This window comes from Orbicella faveolata, unplaced genomic scaffold (genome assembly GCF_042242905.1).
Source record: "Orbicella faveolata isolate gen_17 unplaced genomic scaffold, um_ofav_v1 contig_1, whole genome shotgun sequence".
NCBI classification, from domain to species: Eukaryota; Metazoa; Cnidaria; class Anthozoa; order Scleractinia; family Merulinidae; genus Orbicella; species Orbicella faveolata.
The window spans coordinates 28,596,339-28,615,781 of NW_028301536.1; the positions used below are offsets into that span (position 1 = coordinate 28,596,339).

A 19,443-nucleotide genomic window follows, 5' to 3' on the forward strand; every position below is an offset into this window, starting at 1 on the left:
TTAATTCTCCTGACATTCCCGCTGGTCAAGAAACGGCGGGCTCAAGTTGTTCCATGAGATCGCCATTTTAGAAAATTTTACTTCAAAACGAACTGAATATTTCGTGTAAAAATGAGGGATGTGAAAGGATTCTTGAGTAGAAAACAAAGTGAAGGGGGACCTTTGGCATCGGAATGGGTTTCTTTGGGTGAACTGTACGAGAAAAAGTAGGTTTTGTGTAATTTTGAGTTTGTTAAGTTGAAGTGCTTAGTCATAGAGCTTGTCAAAGACTTTACTTGCTGAAACTTTCAAAGGTGTTCGTGTCAGTCATCAGTCTTTCTTTCAGTTTTATAGAAAACATCTTCACAGTTTAATCATTTTATATGCTTTGCTTCGTTACAAACCTGTGTGAACCAGGTCTTTTGCTACAGCGAGAGTGAATTGTGGTGCTTGTAGTCTTTTGCAATTGAATTATTCACTGAAGTTTCTGTTCCTTTGAACTTAGCTTGGAGTTGGAAAGTTACTACAGCCATAATTTCGTTTTATTGTCTATTGAAGCTTTGATGATTACTTAATTAGCTTATTTGATCGCATGTGGCCTCACTCGTCTTTTATACAGTCACGATCTTCATGTGGGGCTCAATTTGCTACTCTTGTGAACTTTGAGTAAGCTTACATGTACATGTCTGATAGGAGACGTAAGCTTAATTTTAAGAATTGGCAAGTGTATTTAGTGAGGACTGAGAACGACTGAATGCTTCATGTATTCACACACTATTCCCTATTCAGTATATTTTTTTCTGAATTTGACATGTCTTGTTATTTGTCTTCTGGTTCTGTCCTGTACTCTTTTACATGTAATCATGTAATGTATGATGTACAGTGTAGACAGCTTGCAGTCTGTCATTTCTCAAAGTGTCAGATAAGTGTTTATTTCCACAAATGTGAATGGAAAAAGGCAGTATGAATGAGAATGGCCTCTTCGTCTGAAGCATCTCACCCTATATTCCTGCCTAATTTTGAGAAAAAATAGACTGCAAGCAGTTTACATGTTGCATAAGAACCAGTACAGAACAGAAAATATATATATATATAAACAGTGATTAACTAATGAAATACATTATGTGTGAATAGTGTGAATTCCCTTGCCAATACAAATCTGATCTCCTACAAAAAAAAAAAGTTAATTATAAGGTGTTGCTTTCATTTTAAAATAGTGAAACATGAATGTAAAATGTTGTCTCATAGGTTATGGCATCAATTGACTCTGAAACTTACTGAGTTTGTCAAGAACGAGTACTTTGCCCAAAATGGAGGGCTAGTAGAGGTATGACAATGTTTGTGTTCATTAACTCTGAATGTACAACATCTGTAAAGCTATGGTTGGAAGAAATCATAGTGAAGAATGATGTCTGAAACTCCTTTCCTTCCAGTTTTTTTTTTTTTTTTTTTACATTTTCAGGGCTTTAGTTTACTTTATTGAGATTAATGAAAGAGTGAAGAACAAACTCTTCTCACTGCATTGTATTATCACCATGTAGACCGTCAATGGTAATTAACTTTAATTTTGCTTTGTCTTCTAGATGTATGATAATTTCCTTGCAGACTTTGAACACAGGTAATGTGGAAACCTGCAGTCATGGCTGAACCTTTTTGTTTTATAGTACTCTGCTACCTGTGGCTATTACAACTACATGTACATGTATATGAAAAAACATTTTGATAGCCCCATGCATTCATGATCTGCCAATGTATATTATACATGTATGCATGTACATGTACAAATGTATGTGGTCTTCTTGTCAAATCCAAATTTGTTAGGAACATAAGGTTGGCTCAACATCCTGATCACTGGGGTTGCCAATGCAACCATTTCGTGTCTTTCACTGGCAACTAACTTGTCACACTTTTCACTGAAATACTTTTGCTACTTAGGGGCCAGCTGGCCCCAAGGTTTTTTCCTGAAAGTCGAACCCTACGCTGTGCTACATGTAGTTTAAACTGTAATAAGCAGAGCATGCAGCTCAGAATAACAAAGTTTTTCAGACTGTACATGACTGTATCAGCAAGTTCCTGCCCTAGACTATACATGTAGGTTGAAGCTCAAAGTGGTGTCAGCCACTCAAGTGTATTTATTAGCCCTGTTGACCTACTTTGTAACAACGTAGGTTGCTGCACAGAGTGGCAGAAACCTAACTGCTTGAAAAAGTCACACAAATGAAGAATTTATTGGTAAAGTATAAAAAATAATAGATATACATCTATACAACTGTTTGCTAGTGGTGTCTGGACTGCATGTATCTGCTTTTCATTAACTGATTGTCAAGTACTTACTGACAGCATCGTATTATTAACAAATGATGATCAATGCTCCTAGAGAGCTCTCAAATGTATTCTTCTCCTTTTAATTCCCAGAATAAACATGCTTTCCCTCATGGAAATCGTGATATATATTATAAAGGAAATAAAGGGTAAGTGTTTACTATTTTCAGTGTCATTGCTTGTTGAACACATACATGTACATGTACTATACATGTACATGTGTGTATAATGCATGTTTGTAGACTTGACAGTAGTGGCAACATGTCATCAAAGCGCATCTGCCCTTTTTATTCTGATTACACTTTCCTTCATTTTAGAACCAGAAACTGCTATTGAGTTCCTTGAAAGGGAAAAAGAAAAGGTATGATTGTGCATGATTATGAATTGACTTACTCCACGTTAACTTACCTTCACTGAATTTGTTATCACTATTTGCTCTTTTAGAACTCTTACATATATGTAGGTATTGTTCAGTGTGAGAGCATTTATATTCTACAACTTTCTTTGTTCCAGATCAAAAATGATATAGAGGCTGAAGTTCTGTGTATGACAGCCATTGGTAACATTAAACTTCAACAGAGCAACATGGAAGAAACAAAGGTGTGAACTTATCTTTTTGTTACATTTGAGTTTGTAATGTTTATTATATGCAATGTACAGTATGTTACTGTACAACCTGTACCTTGGCTTCATTTCTTGCCATTCAAATTATTTGTAAATCTACAATATACATTTGGGTTACCTACCAATTTTTTTCAGGCACTGGTTGAACAAGCAAGGGGGATGCTGGAGACCATAGATGGAGTAACTACAGTTCATGGACGGTTTTACGAACTGTGCAGTAACTATCACAAAGTGTGTGTTGCAAGTTTACACTCTCACACATAATAGACCTATTTTTTTAAAATTTAAATTATACACATAATCACTGGCTTTAAACTATGAAATTCTCATTATGCAGCTGGGGTATTTTGAAGTTTGCTTTGATTTAATACATTGCTTATGGTAAATTTTTCTTGTCTTGTTAGATTACTGGTTCATATAATGACTACTACAGAGATGCACTGCGTTTTTTAGGCTGTGTAGAAATAAGTACCATGGCAGGTCAGTTGTAAATTACATGTACTGTGTTTAAGGTAGTATTGTAGATGACACAACTTAAAAATTTACATGTACAGTCATTAAATATGTGTTTACATTTTGTGCCTAGACTTTAGGTTTTTTTACATGTACAAGTCATTAAATGCGTTTACATTTTGTGCCTAGACTTTAAATATTTTTTTGAAAATGTGATACAATGTTCTCTGTGTCATTGCTAGTTGGTGAACAAGTAGATAGAGCCCTACACCTTTCTCTAGCAGCTTTACTGGGAAATGATATCTACAACTTTGGAGAACTGGTAGGTCAACACTACATTGTAGCTCAGCCTCACATAATTTTTCATTAAATCCTTTTTGTATGCATGTGTACAGTCTTTGTGTTTCCTGTTTTATAGTGATTTTTACCATTTTTCCCAACTTTTTTACATAAACTATATGTTATTTTCTGGGGATAACCTTGCGATGGACTATCATTCCATCCGGAGGGGGGGTGGGGAGTAGAAATACTCCTAGTCGCTTCATGCTACAGAAACTGGGATAAGCTCCAGCCTGATGGGCCCTCTTGGCTCGTATGCAGACTTCACTTAATGGATACATGTATACTATCTATACATGTATGTTTGTTTGGCACCCTGTTATTGACCAGAGGTCTTTGTATCACCATTACACATGTACAGATGTTTGTGTATGTCTTACAGGTGTACAGTGAATGTTTGTTACTTTTCTAGCTTGCACATCCTGTACTGCAGTCCCTCAAAGGAACAGAGCACGAATGGCTAATAGATCTTCTCTTTGCATTCAACAGTGGTATGTACAGTAATGAGTTCCTTGTTGGTTGAGACATATATATATGTACATGGTGGCATTAGAGTTATTATAATAGTGTATGTAAGTCTTGAAAATGTATTGATCAGAGCCAGCTCTGTCATGAAGCAGCTTTTTTTCTCATAGTTTTGTCGTGGTGCAGTCTTTTCAGAACAATCTGTTGTTTTGCAGGTGACTTGGCCAAATTTGAATTGTTGAGACCTCAGTGGCAGAAACAGGTGCTATTATTGTAGTATAATGCATTTATACAATAGTGATGTAATGTGATGTAATTCTACTGCATATCACCATACATAGAGTAATTTCCTCTCCAATAATAGTCATTTCACAGTCATCTATAACCAAGTAGTGGTAATTTTGAGTAGTCAAGGCATTACTGGCCAAATTTCAACAGATCTGTTGTCATTCGTCACCATTTTATTGGCCTCCATGTTGCTGTTTTGATTCTATGTAGCTACATCAGAATTTTACCTAAACAGGGCCTCTTGAACGGCTTTCACTGGGTTCAAGCTAAAACAGTGTAATGATCTGTGGTGTTGCTGAATTGAATGAATGCTAAAAGATCAATGTTTTGCTGGTTTGTCTACAGGCTGACTTGAACCACAACTACAAGAACCTAAGACAGAAGATCAGCTTGCTGTGCTTGATGGAGGTCTGCTCTTTTTGTTCTTTTTTCTTGAAGCATTTTCTCTCACTCATGTAGTAATTCTTTGCTTACACACAATGTTTGTAAGTAAATGTAAGGTAACTTGCTTTTTCAAATGACAGTCATTTTCAATTGTTTATTCCCTTAGTTGACATTCAAAAGACCCTCTCATGACAGAAACCTTACATTTGCAATGATAGCAAGAGAAGCACAGTTACCCCTTGAAGAGGTAAGAACATGTAGACTGTATGGTATTCTAAACTGTACTATGTGTCTTAAGATAAAATTTCTTTGGCTGGTTAAGCAATCATTGAGTACCAGGACAAAGAAGCAGCTAAATATATTACATTTTAGTATCACCCAACTAGTGGACTAATGCAAATCCTGCATTTTAATTGGCTACGCTACTAAAGGACTATTGGTAATAGTTCTCGAGTAGCAAAATTGGCCCAATCGAGCGTGACGCTTTCTTTCGTTTTATTCCCAAATAAATATTTCTTCAACTTGCATTTGCTACCTTTATTATTGCCTTTTCTGTCCGACTAATTGGGTGATACTAAAACAATTAGACCCTTCGCCCTCAAGGGCCACGGGTCAATAGCCCATGAGGCGAAGCCGAATGGGCTATTGACCCGTAGCCCAAAAGGGCTACGGGTCTAATTGTTAAATAGTGGTTGTATGTACATGCAGTCTGTTTTAGACTCCAATTAGACCCCTTCTTCTTCACCTCCTTATCCCCCTCTTCCCCCTCTTCCTCCTCTGCTCTTTTCTGGATTGTCCAGAGAGATAGAGAAACAGTGAGAGAAATACTTGCACTCTAGGGACGGCTCTGGTCCTACTCAGAATACACGTTAATCCATTTTGGTTTCTTCTTTCTTCAATACAGGTAGAGCTCCTTGTAATGAAAGCTTTATCACTTGGCTTAGTAAAAGGTAGGGTACATTCCTATATCATTCAAACTATCAGCGCTATTTTCTAAGTGTGTGACTTGTCACTTGATGATTATTTTATTTTGCTACCTGTCTGAACCCAACACATAAATGGTAAATAGTCAGTGTCACAGTCAGTTGATTGTCAAACACTCTTTCATTTGTCACCAGGCTCCATTGACGAGGTTGAACAGATGGTGCACATGACTTGGGTACAACCACGAGTACTCGATCTGAATCAGGTAAATGATAACAACTTTAATTGCGCTTTTCGTGTCTTTGCTTGCGCAAAGGTGAAGAATGTACAATGTAGTCAGTACGGGAGCTTCATGGGTTTTGCACCTTTAAGGTGGAGGTGATCTCTTTTTCGTTAGTCATGTCTGTGGCTGTTTCAAACATAAATCTTCTAGTGATGAACTTTTTCTTATTCAGCCTTGTTGCAGATGTTGTTACAGCATGCCATTTGTAGGAACCCGTTCCTTTTATATTGCTACCCAACAGCCATGCTTTTAGCAACTACTCGTAATAAAGCGACTTTAATTTTGTTTATTTTATGTAGATTGCTCACATGAGGGATCGTTTATCCGAGTGGTGTGATAAGGTCAAGACTCAAGTATACTCTGTTGAAGACCAAGGTCCCGAGCTCCTGGTGTAAATTAGACTTTTTACCGTCGTAATTGTAATAAATAAAAGTTGTCAATGGTGTCAGTTGTTGGTAGATGTCTACGTTGTACCCCTGGTTTAAGAGCGGAATTTTTTGAGAGACTTGTACCTTTTTTCTGCGTGAAGTTGAGTTTTCCTGAGTTTTTGCCTTAACTCGAAGACTGAGCACCCTGTTTCACAGTTTGCCATTGCTTAAAATGGAAACACTACTGGACCATTTCTCCACTTCAAGCTGTTCATTTATATATGTGAACGATATTTTATGGCTGTACATCACTTCCCATTTGAGCCTGTCAGGGGAACGTAAACTCGCAAATGACCTTTTTTACAACGCATGTCATTCATTTGGAAATGTGTCGGGCAATCATAATCAAAAATTACGTTGTAAACGAAGTGATGACGAGCAGACGAGAGACTAAAAGTATTCAATTCTATAACTTGGTAATAGAGCTGCCACGGGACATTTTGGAACCACCCTATCACCAGATTTTTGTTACCTTTAATTTACCGTGGCGACCTTCGGGATAAGGTCCCAGGCACAGTGGTCTTGCCATATGTGGGCTGCACTGATTTTGAAAATTGCTTTTATCGTCTTTCATCCAGATACATCGCTCACGGATTGGCTAAAAACCCCAAGCAACTACTATGGGAATTTAAAAGAGTTTGTCAGGCTCAAGGCCCAAGAAAATTTGTTGCTCATGATAAATAAATCCTACAAATCGTGTTCTGACGGAAATTGTTCCGTAGAATTTTATTTTTAACGCGCATGTCTGAAAATAGTCGCTTTTTCCGACGCAACTGTTTTCATAAATTTCGTTAACTGCGCGGGTGACTCACAAAAATATTGATTCTGAAAAGGCATTTCCATCGTTGTTTATTACAGGTTTTCCAATAAACATTCTGTGAAAGAGCACGTAACATAAAAACATCGCGCAGGGTCGAAACAAAACAATTTAAGTTTGACTTAAACAAAAGAATTGCGTCTTTACCGAGAAATCGATGCCAAAAGAAGAGAGAAAGAGATCCACATTTGTTGGTTAACAGTGTTTGAGCGGTTTCTACTTTGTGAAAAGCATAAGGGAAGGACTTGAAGGGGAAGACGATTAGAAAAGAAGGCAAATAAACAGCAAAGTGTAAGTAAAACGATTGTTGACTTAAAACGTCTCAACCTTTGTTCTTGAAGAAGCTTTTAGTGTGTAAAGAAGAGCAATTTGTTAAATCTTCCCCTTGACTTTGTAACATCTTGGATAAAGTGTCATGATGAAATTCTAGTGTTTAACATCTTCAAAGGGTGCTCTACGAACTATTTTAATAATACATTCATATATTCTCCGGTCTAGTCTGATCTTATCAAAGGAAAAACAACCCCAAAATGTTCGGTGTGTTCTGACCGCTTAACGGACAGTATGAGATGTAAGATTTTTCTTACTGTCCTCGTCCTTGGATATTAGATCTTAATGGTAAATATATGTACTTGACTAAAATCTTCAATGTTTAGTGAATGCACATGTGCGAGCTTACTATCCAGCACCTACGTCAGTCTGAAAACAATGGTTTGACTTTTTTTTTGACAGATACCTTCCCAGCAGTTCTTATCGTTGTTATAGTTTGATGATTGTAGTTTTTTCCAATTTATGGTTGGTTCCAATTCTCTTTTGATAGTAAACACAACATTTGAGATTCAAGTAATACATATTGCTACGCTCTAGCTTAATTTGAAAGTTTTGACTGCGTATCTGTGTTGCAAGTTTGAACCTTATTTTATATCTTGTGTTCTTGATTGCAAGACGTCCATTTTGTGCATTTGCAGTGCTAATCACCTGCAATCCTTCTTCCGCTATATCCCTGGTCAATTCTGCAGTTTTATTTGGATCAACTGAAAAATGTATTCTTATAATTCGTGATTTATTTCAGTAGGGCTTGTAAAGACACTCTTAAGCTAAGAATGCTAGTAAAGAAATAAAAAAAACTACTCACTTTGAGTTGAATCACTATTGCACTTTTAAAGATAGAGTTTTCGCTAGACCTACGTCACTGCAAATGAAACAGTAAACGTCAGAGTGTTTAACGTTAAGATTTATGATCTGAATCAGTTTCAAATCAATAATCAACTTGTTATAAGAACAACCTAACAACCTAATTTGACGGCTTAATATTTTTTAATATTTTACTATTTTCATTCCTTTATCATATACATGTAAAATATGTGTAAATGTCCTCTATATAGTGTAAATAAAGAATTAAATTGATCATGATGGTAGGGGGTCATTAGGATACAACACTTTTGACTTAAAACAAACATTTGACCTAAACGAAGAACAAACCTAATGGAAACAGCCATTTGTAAAGACTTGTAACATGTGGACACTCTTGGTGGGTAATTCCTGAGAATGTATGGACAATTTATTTATTTTCAATGACTCAGTTTAACCGACTATTCATCAGTCTAAAAAAACATTTAACATTTCACACTTGCCACAAAAGAACTTTGTCATTGTTGTATTGGTTATTATTGTATTGTGTATTTATCATCTCCACCCAGTGGTGTGCAAATAACGTGCAAAGTGAGTACAAATATCTCACGATATTTGTTGGAAACCGTCGAGTTAACACCATGATCAAGCTCGTTCTCTTGTCCATCATCAACATAAAACACAATGCGAGAGACAAACGCTGGATAATGATTATCATATAAGGCATTTGCGGTATTTTGACTCGCCCAAAGGCTGGCGAAATAAAAATACGTCGCTAAAGAATACGTGAAATTGAACACTAAAATGTCTGATAACAAATATATTTTATTTAACCTTTCTCACCAGATAAGACGTACACGATTTGTGACATTGTTACCATCGGCGGATTCACACTGAAAGGGAAACCTCCTCTCGTAGGCTTGCAAATATATATGTCATCGAGCCAGTTTAAGAATCTGAATCTTCAACTCGTAATTGTCATTATCATTATGTTTTGACACTTTACATCTTTTGCAGCGATGTAGGCTGTGCAGTCCCACAATGCACACGTCGATTTGGTGCTCAGCTATCGTCATTCTTCTTTTGTTCCTTGCAGTGCAATATGGAGACGGTAAGCTGCCATGGGACATCACTTGCTTTCACTGGAACATTCTTTTAATTATCGCACAGGGACTGACTTAACATTGTTCTTTCAATAGGCAAAACGGGAGCTCAAGATAAGGACTTCCCTGATGGTGAAATGGAGAAAGAATCTGAGAGGGTAAATAATCTCATTGTTTCAATTTCAGGATTTTAACTAATTTATGAACTAAGTGCTACGGCTTTTTTTAATTTATTGAGTCGATATTTGTTCATTTGTTACTTAATGAGCCTTGAATTTGAGCTCAACTTTTAATGGCCGGCATGCCTACTGGTGTACAAGGATACATGTTCAAACGGCTTGATACTCCCGGCTGAACGCGAGAAATGTCAGGAGCACCGTTTTCTATGTTCAGTATAACTCGTTTGTCAATAATAGAGCTGCAGTGATAATGTTTTGACTTCATGTCTTTTTTCATGTTTGCAGTCAGAGATCCCTCGACACCACCGCAGCCGTGAAGCACACAGTCGTCATAACAGGAGAGCCGAGCGTGGCCGCTACCGCTCTGTCCTAGCAGTGGGCGTTGGTTGCGCGGTGGCCGGCGGCTGGATTTGCTTGGCAACTGTTGTTTATGTGGTACGCTATCTTCGCGCCAAAAGGAATGCGGCTGCTCGTGGTTCCTCGTCTGATAGCTTGACGTAAATCACAGCATTCTATAGAAACTTTCAAAGGTTCCTAACGGCCAACTCAGTTGCGTTTTTACTTTGGCTCTAAGAGTTTCAGAGGTTTCGTGAAATTGCATTACTATAGCAACGGAAAACTGGCGCGTTGTAATTGTTAAACAAGAAAAATTATTTTAAATATCTCTGTTGTACACTGTATAATACTTTATATTTACTTACCATTTGTAATGTTGAGTTCAAATTTATTCCCATGTAAGATTGAGAAGGTAGAATTACAGGAAAGGCTACGAGCATTTTACTTATCATTCAAAGTTGACTACCTGTTGACTAACTGTAAATGTTAATATTTTAACATGGAGAATCTCTTCGCATTAATATTGCCAAAAGGTCTTGCTTTAATAGAGGGTATGGAGTTTAATTTATTCTATCACATTTACGGTTTCTTTGTTTGAAGATATCTGATTGTAACCATGCTAATTGTCAATCGTTGTATGACATGGGGTAGAGTAGAATGTAAGACGTTGCAGATCAAATTGCAAAGAGCTGCAGAACAATGCCACGTGACGCAAGAATCTTAAAAAAGATTCAATAAGATAAAAAGAATTACTCACAGGGAGAATACATGTATTTGTGAATTAGTGCAATAGGTGAGGGGAAAAATAAACATTTAAAGAAATGCCTGTACTCTTGAAGTTACTTCATGACGGGACGCAGGGAACTTCTACTGTAATTACCGCAGAGAAATGGTAGGAAATTTTCCTAGTATTCCTTACATACTCTCACTAGGGTTCTTCGTCTTTCGGCCATGGAAGGCGTCATAATCTGTTTCAGTGACATGTCGATGATATTAAATAAAAAATAAACCAGAAAGGGCCGATGGAATATGAGACAAGCTTTAAAATGTAGTCACGATATTAATAGTACTTTAAAAGTAAATAGTGCGTTCGAGTCACAAACTAGGTCCGGTGTGTCACAAACTAGTTGCGCTCGTCTCGTCAAAGTCTTTATAGTCGTGGCTTTGTGTGAAGTCGTCATCCTACGACCCGACTTCACACAAAGCCACGACTATAAAGACTTTGACGAGACGAGCGCAACTAGTTTGTGACACACCGGACAGCTTACGTGACGAAAACAGATACCTTGAACGTGTTTTTCACAAAAACAACTACAACGCCGACTTTATTAGACGAAACATTTACCGACCTACTGAAGCTGACGCTACGAACAGGAACCCTACACCTGTTACTACAGTGACTATACCTTACATTAAGGGCACTTCTGAGACCATCTCACGGATCCTACAGCCCTACAACATTCGTGTAGCCCACAAACCTACAACTACGTTACGACACTTACTGACCAACGTGAAAGACAGAGACGAACCTAACGACAGACAGGGAGCAGTTTACAAGATCAAATGCTCCGACTGCCAGGCTTCCTACATTGGTGAGACTGGCAGAAACCTCGACACGAGACTGACTGAACACGAACGAGCCACGAGAAATGGTGATGCCAACAATCACATTGCTGTACATCATCAACTGACAAACCACGACATTGACTGGGACTCTGCTCAGTGCTTAACCTACAGTACAAACTATTTTCAACGACTGACTCTGGAAAGCTGGTACACTAACCTAGAACAAACGCCTCTTAACAGATGTCAACAACTACCGGCGCCTTACAAACGACTTATCCACGACAGAAACGAAACCGACAAACGGACTTCTAACAGACCGACTTAACAATACACGGACCAAAACCGACCTACTTGACTAACAATAGATGGATCGAAACCCACCAATGACTGATGACAAACTTTACACGAGTCTTTCAGCCAATACCATCATGGCTATACTGACCAATCACGTTCAACGGACCAGACTTATAAGATCATCGACTGACAAACACTATTCACTTGACTCTGAAGATGACTTCCGCTCAGGTTGTCGAAACGTCAGTCACCAACAACAGTTCTTTTCAGAACTACACTCACCCGGACGATCACAATATACGAACTACTGATACACCTGGGTTCAAACCATTTACTGTGACAAGGTCATTATATATCGCATCACGTCTAAACACACGTGAAGAAAGACTTGGGCAGGGAAAAAAAACGTGAGCGGACAAAACCGAGAAATGCCGATAAATCAAGTAATCCCGCAATGATGATGAACGAATAACACAACATGAACCTTCCTCTGCTTCTCCCCCTGAACCAAGTTCAGATCTACGAACTGAACTTAAAGATACCAAAGTTCCTACGAATGGATGTTGAGCGCGGCGAGCAGACGTAAATGTCTTGTTTACCCAATGAAAGCCATCACAATAAACTCTGAGCTTGCATCGAGATGCTTGTCCGGGTGTAAGGGAGCGTTTGATTAATCAATCTAACACAGATCATAAGGAATAAAAACCCAGATGATATGGAATACTTGCCTGAGTATGTCGTTGGCAGTGGGAGCCAAGTGCAGTATTATCATGCTCGGCAATTGAAGTTATTGTGTAGAAAATATCGCACAATTACACAGCCGAGGGCAAAAAAAACAAAGCGCGAGGAGAAACTTAGTACACGGAGCTAAGATAGATTGTCAGTGCTTTGGTAGACCATGCACGGCTACCAATGGCTTGGCCAATCGCTTGGCTAATGGCTCGTACACGCAACGAATCGTAAAAGTCAGTAACGACCTCCGAAAGAAGTGAGCCCACCCCCCATCCCCTGAAAATAAAAAAACTAAGGTTCAAAAGTATAATTATATTTTCAATCAATAACCTGAATAACGTACGATAAACTGATGATGATTCAACTAGGGAAGGTATAGCTTATTCCAGGAGGCGTCATGAAGCGCCCTAGTAAAACAAATCCCGCAAAATTTCCGTCAAGTAACAAAAAGGTACTAACAGGACCTTGTCTTCAAATTAAAATTACTCAGTAAAATTGATAACTTTGCACCATTTTTAACAGGAACGCATAAAAAAAAAAAACGTTTAATCATATTGAAATTAAAAACTCGACCAAAGCAGTTAAATATTTATAAAGCAGACTAACGTAGCAGTGCATCATGAACAGTAAAATAGTTTAAGGTATCTTAAATCACGGTCTACATATAAAGTGCCCACCCACGTGCCAGCAACATAAATTTGAACTGAGTTGAAGAATTTCTAAACGATTTATAAGAACACAGTGTTTTTACGAATTACACCCACAGCCTCAGAGGAATACAGCCCTGTTCTCATAGAATTTAAAACAAAACAAAACAAAACAAAACAAAAAACACCAGGAAGAGATAATTACAGTAGAAGTCATTTGCGTCCCCTCATGGGGTGAGAGATTCTCGCCCATATCAACTTTCTTTTCTCTCGTAAGTTCTCGCGCGTTTACAAATGCGCCACACTCGCGCTTTAGGTGCCGGGATTCCAACCAATGCTTACCTACCCGCGTATTCTCGCGCATTTAGAGATGCGCCACAATCGCGTTTCAAGTGCGGGGATCCCATCCATTGTTTACCTACCTTTTTGAAGACGCTACTTTTGGCCCTCCTCCAAATCTACACATGTGTATTTCACTTGTAAAATTCTATCGACTTGAACAGTTCTTAGGTTAAATATTCTCACTTATATTAACTTTTATTTCTCCGTAAGTTCTTTCGCGTTTAGAGATGCGCCACACTCGCGTTTTAAATGCGGGGATCCCAACCAATGCTTACCTAACTTTTTAAAGATGCTACTTTTAGCCCTCCCCTCAAATCTAGACATGTGTATTTCACTTGTGGAAGTCTAACGATTTGGACAGTGCTTGGGTAAGAGATTCTCGTCACTATCAACTTTCTTTTCTCTCGTAAAATCTCGCACGTTTAGAGATGCGCCACACTTGCGTTTTAGGTGCAGGGATCCCAACCAATGCTAACCTAACTTTTTAAAGGTGCTACTTTTGGCCCTCCCCTAAATCTACTCACGTGTATTTCACTTGTGGAAGTCTATGGATTTGGCGAGTGCTTGGGTGAGAGATTCTCGCCACTATCAACTTTCTTTTCTCTTGTAAGTTCTCGCGCGTTTAGAGATGCGCCACACTCGCGTTTTAGGTGCGGGGATCCCAACCAATGCTCACCTAACTTTTGAAAGAAGCTACTTTTAGCCCTCTTCCAAATCTACACACGTATATTTCAGTTGTGAAAGTCTATCGATTTGGACAGTTCTTAGGTCGAATATTCTCGCCCATTTAACTTTCTTTTCTCTGGTAACTTCTCGCGCGTTTAGAGATGCGCCACACTCGCGTTTTAGGTGCGGGGATCCCAACCAATGCTTACCTAACTTATGAAACATGCTACTTTTAGCCCTATCCCAAATCTACACACCTGTATTTCACTTGTCGAAGTCTATGGATTTGGACAGTACTTGGGTGAGAGATTTTCGCCCAAATCAACTTTCTTTTCCTTGGAAAGTTTTGGCGAGTTTAGAGATGCGCCACACTCGCGTTTTAGGCGCAGGGATCTTAACCAATGCTTACTTAACTTTCTAAAGATGCCACTTTTAGCCCTCCCCCAAATCTACACACGTGTATTTTATTTGTGGAAATCTCTCGCTTGGGACAATGCTTCGGTTAAAGATTGTCGTTCATTTACATCTTGTTTTCATTAGCATGTGTTTGCGCGTTAAGCAATGCGGCGCACTCAAAAATTTTTGTGTGGGGATCCCAAACTATGCTCACGGGGCTCTTTAAAAATGCTAGTTTTCGCCCTACCCCAAATCAACACAGGTGTATTTCAAGTGTGGAAGTCTATCGATCTCGACTGTGCATGGGTTAGATATTCTTTCCCATGTCAATTTTCTTTTTTCCGGCGTGTTCTCGCGCGTGTAGAGATTCGCCACACCCACGTTTCAGGTACGGGGATCCCAACCAATGCTTACCTAACTTTTTAAAGATGCTACTTTTAGCCCTGCCCCAAATCTACACACGTCTATTTCACTTGTGGAAAACTGTCGATTTGCACAGTGCTCAGGTTGGATATTCTCGCCCTTATTAACTTTCTTTTCTCTCGTAAGTTCTGGCGGGTTTAGAGATGCGCCACACTCATGTTTTAGGTGTGGGGATCCCAACCAATGCCTACCTAACTTTTTGAAAGAGCTACTTTTAGCCCTCCCCCAAATCTACACACGTATATCTCACTTGTGGAAGTTTATCGATTTGGACAGTGCTTGGGTGAGAGATTCTCGCTACTATTAACTTTCTTTCCTCTTGGAAGTTCTGGTGCGTTTAGAGATGCGCCACACTCGCGTTTTAGGTGCGGAAATCTTAACCAATGCTCACGTAACTTTTTAAAGATGCTACTTTTAGCCCTCCCCCAAATCTACACACGTGTATTTCACTTGTGGAAGCCTATCGATTTTGACAGTGCTTGGGTTTAAGATTCTCGCCCATATAATCTTTCTTTTCTCTAGTAAGTTCTCGTGCGTTTAGAGATCCGCCCCACTCGCGGGTTTTGCTTTCGGAATCACAAACCATGGTTACTGGACATTTTCAAGATGCTAGGTTTAGCCGTTTTTCAAATCTACACACGTGCATTTTATTTGTGGTAGTCTGTCCCTTTGGACAATGCTTGGGTTGGAGACTCTTGCTCCTTTATATATTTTTTTCTCGCGTGTTTTCGCGCGTTTAGAGATGCGCCCCACTCGCAGTTTTGGTGTCGGCATCTTAAACTATGCTTACTGAAGATTTTGAAGATCCTTGATTTGTCCCTTTCTGAAATCTACACACGTGTATTTCACTTGTGGAAGTCTATCGATTTGGACAGTGTTTTGGTTGTAGATTCTCGCCCATATCAGTTTTATTTTTCTCTCGTAAGTTCTCGCGCGTTTAGAGATGTGCAACACTCGTGTTTTAGGTGCGGGAATCCCAACCAATACTTACCTAACTTTTTAAAGATGCTACTTTTACCCCTCCCCCAAATCTACACACGCGTATTTCACTTGTGAAAGTCTATTTATTTGGAAAGTGCTTGGGTAAGAGATTCTCGCCTATATCAACTTTCTTTTCGCTAGTAAGTTCTCGCGCGTTGAGAGATGCGCCACACTCGCGTTTTAGGTGCGGGGATCCCAACCAATGCTTACCTAACTTTTTAAAGATGCTACTTTTAGCCCTGCCCCAAATATACACACGTGTATTTCACTTGTGTAAGTCTATCGATCTGGACAGTGCTTGAGTGAGGGATTCTTGCCTAAAACGCGAGTGTGGCGCATCTCTAAAAGCGCGAGAACTTACGAGAGAAAAGGAAGTTGTTATGGGTGGGAATTTCGAACACAAACACCGTGCTAATCAATAGTTTTCCACAAGTGAAATACACGTGTGTAGATTTGGAAGAGGGCTAAAAGCAGCATCTTTAAAAAGTTAGATAAGCATTGTTTGGGATCCCCACACCTAAAACGCGAGTGTGGCGCATCTCTAAAAGCGCCAGAACTTACCAGAGAAAAGAAAGTTGATATGGGTTGGATTTTTCAACCCAAACACTGTGCTAATCGATAGCTTTCCACAAGTGAAATACACGTGTGTAGATTTGGGGGAGGGCTAAAAGCAGCATTTCTAAAAAAGAGTGCATGTGGCGCATCTCTAAAAGCCCGAGAACTTATGAGAGCAAAGAAAGTTGATATGGGCAAGAATGTCCAACCCAAGCACTTTCCAAATCGATAGACTTCCAGAAGTGAAATACACGTGTGTAGATTTGGAGAAGGGCTAAAAGCAGTATCTTTAAAAAGTTAGGTAAGCATTGGTTGGGATCCCCACACCTAAAACGCGAGTGTGGCGCATCTTTAAAAGCGCCACAACTTACCAGAGAAAAGAAAGTTGACATGGGTGGGAATTTCCAACCCAAACACTGTGCAAGTCGATAGTTTTCCACAAGTGAAATACACATGTGTAGATTTGGGGTAGGGCTAAAAGTAGCATGTTTAAAAAGTTAGGTAAGCATTGGTTGGGATCCCTGCATCTAAAACGCGAGCGTGGTGCATCTCTAAACGCGCGAGAACTTAGAAGAGAAAAGAAAGTTGATAGTGGCGAGAATCTCTCACCCAAGCACTGTCCAAATCGAAAGACTTCTACTTCTACATGATTTGGGGCAGGGCTAAAAGTAGCATCTTTAAAAGGTTAGGTAAGCATTGGTTGGGATCTCCGCACCTAAAACGCGAGTGTGGTGCATCTCTAAACGCGCGAGAACTTACGAGAGAAAAGAAAGAATATAGGGGCAGGAATCTCCCACCCAAGCTATGCTTAAATCAATAGACTTTCACAAGTGAAATACACGTGTGTAGATTTGGGGAAGGGCTAAAAGTAGCGCCTTTAAAAAGTTAGGTAAGCATTTGTAGGAATCCCTGCACCTGGAACGTGAGTGTGGCACATCTCTAAACGCGCGAGAACTTACGAGAGAAACAAAATTGATGTGGGCGAGAATCTCCAACCACAACAGTGTCCAAATTGATAGAGTTCCACAAGTGAAATACACGTGTGTAGATTTAAGAAAGGGCCAAATCAAGGATCTTCAAAATGTCCAGTAAGCATAATTTGAGATGCCGATACCGAAATCGCGAGTGGCGCGCATCTCTAAACGCTCGAATACATGCGAGAGAAAGAAATATAAATGGGCGAGAATCTCAAACCCAAACATTGTCTAAAGCGACAGACTACCACAAGTAAAATACACGTGTGTAGATTTGAAAAACGACTAAATCTAGCATCTTTAGAAAGTCCAGTCAGCATCATCCCGACACCAAAACTGCGAGTGTGGCGCTTCTCTAAACGTGCAAGAACTTACCAGAGAAAAGAAACTTAATAAGGGCGAGAATCTCCCACCCAAGCACTGTCCAAATCGATAGACTTCCACAAGTGAAATACACGTGTGTAGATTTTGGGGAGGGCTAAAAGTAGCATCTTTAAAATGGTAGGTAAGCATTGGTTGGGGTGCCCGCACCTAAAGCGCGAGTGTGGTGCATCTCTAAACGCGCGAGAACTTACGAGAGAAAAGGAAGTTGTTATGGGTGGGAATTTCGAACACAAACACTGTGCTAATCGATAGTTTTCCACAAGTGAAATACACGTGTGTAGATTTGGGGTAGGGCTAAAAGTAGCATGTTTAAAAAGTTAGGTAAGCATTGGTTGGGATCCCTGCATCTAAAACGCGAGTGTGGCGCATCTCTAAACGCGTGAGAACTTACAAGAGAAAAGAAAGTTGATAGTAGCGAGAATCTCTCACCCAAGCACTGTCCAAATCGAGAGACTTCTACAAGTGAAATACACCTGTGTAAATTTGGTCAGGGCTAAAAGTAGCATCTTTAAATAGTTAGATGAGCATTGGTTGGGTTCCCCGCAGTTGAAACGCGAGTGTGGCGCATCTCTAAACGCACGAGAACTTACGAGAGAAATGAAAGTTGATATGGACGAGAATCTCTCACCCCACGAGGGAACGCAAATGCCTTCTACTGTACGTATCTCTTTCTGATGTTTTTTTTTGTTGTTGTTGTTGTTGTTGTTGTTGTTTTTTTTGTTTGTTTTTAGTTTTATGTGAACAGGGCTGTATTCCTCTAAGGCTCTGGGTGTAATTCGTAAAAACACTGAGTTCTTATAAATCGTTTAGAATTTCTTCAATCCAGTTCAAATTTATGTTGCTGGCACATTGGTGGGCACTTTATATGTGGACCGTGATGTAAGATACCTTAAATTATTTTTACTGTTCAGGATGCACTGCTATGTTAGTCTGCTTTATAAATATTTAACTGCTCTGGTCGAGTTTTTAATTTCAATATGATTAAACGTTCTTTTTACGCGTTCCTGTTAATAATGACGCAAAGTTGTCAATTTTAATAATTTCAATTCGAGGAAAAGTTCCTGTTAGTACCTTCTTGTTTCTTGATGAAAATTTTTGCGGGGTTTATTTTACCAGGGCGCTTCATGACCCCCCTGGAATAAGCTATACCATCCCTAGTTGAATCGTCATCGGTTTATCGTACGTTACTCAGGTTATTGATTGGAAAAATAATTATACTTTTGAACCTTAGTTCCTCTATTTTCAGGGGATGGGGGGTGGGCTCACTTCTTTCGGAGGTCGTTACTTACGGACTTTTACGATTCGTTCCGTGTACGAGCCATTGACTAAGCCATTGGTAGCCGTGCATGGTCTACTAAAGCACTGACAATCTATCTTAGCTCCATGTGCTAAGTTTCTTCTCGCGCTTTTTTTTTTTTTTTTTTTTTT

At 39.2% G+C, this 19,443-nt stretch overlaps 2 protein-coding genes across 2 annotated transcripts; both read left to right on the forward strand.

Moving 5' to 3' along the window:
• Positions 1-29: 29 nt before the first annotated feature.
• Positions 30-6,505, forward strand: LOC110041028 (26S proteasome non-ATPase regulatory subunit 13-like). The gene is made up of 16 exons (XM_020746309.2): positions 30-206; positions 1,228-1,306; positions 1,563-1,597; positions 2,395-2,450; positions 2,619-2,662; positions 2,815-2,901; positions 3,061-3,156; positions 3,330-3,405; positions 3,621-3,700; positions 4,130-4,208; positions 4,398-4,444; positions 4,816-4,878; positions 5,021-5,101; positions 5,759-5,804; positions 5,973-6,043; positions 6,361-6,505. The coding sequence occupies exons 1-16, from the start codon at positions 112-114 to the stop codon at positions 6,454-6,456; spliced, it is 1,131 nt and encodes a 376-aa protein (XP_020601968.2). The 5' UTR covers positions 30-111; the 3' UTR covers positions 6,457-6,505.
• A 384-nt stretch (positions 6,506-6,889) lies between these two features.
• LOC110041019 (uncharacterized) lies at positions 6,890-10,885 on the forward strand. Its single transcript, XM_020746298.2, has 4 exons — positions 6,890-7,597; positions 9,455-9,548; positions 9,637-9,698; positions 10,005-10,885. The coding sequence occupies exons 2-4, from the start codon at positions 9,479-9,481 to the stop codon at positions 10,218-10,220; spliced, it is 348 nt and encodes a 115-aa protein (XP_020601957.1). The 5' UTR covers positions 6,890-7,597; positions 9,455-9,478; the 3' UTR covers positions 10,221-10,885.
• The last annotated feature ends 8,558 nt before the right edge of the window (positions 10,886-19,443 follow it).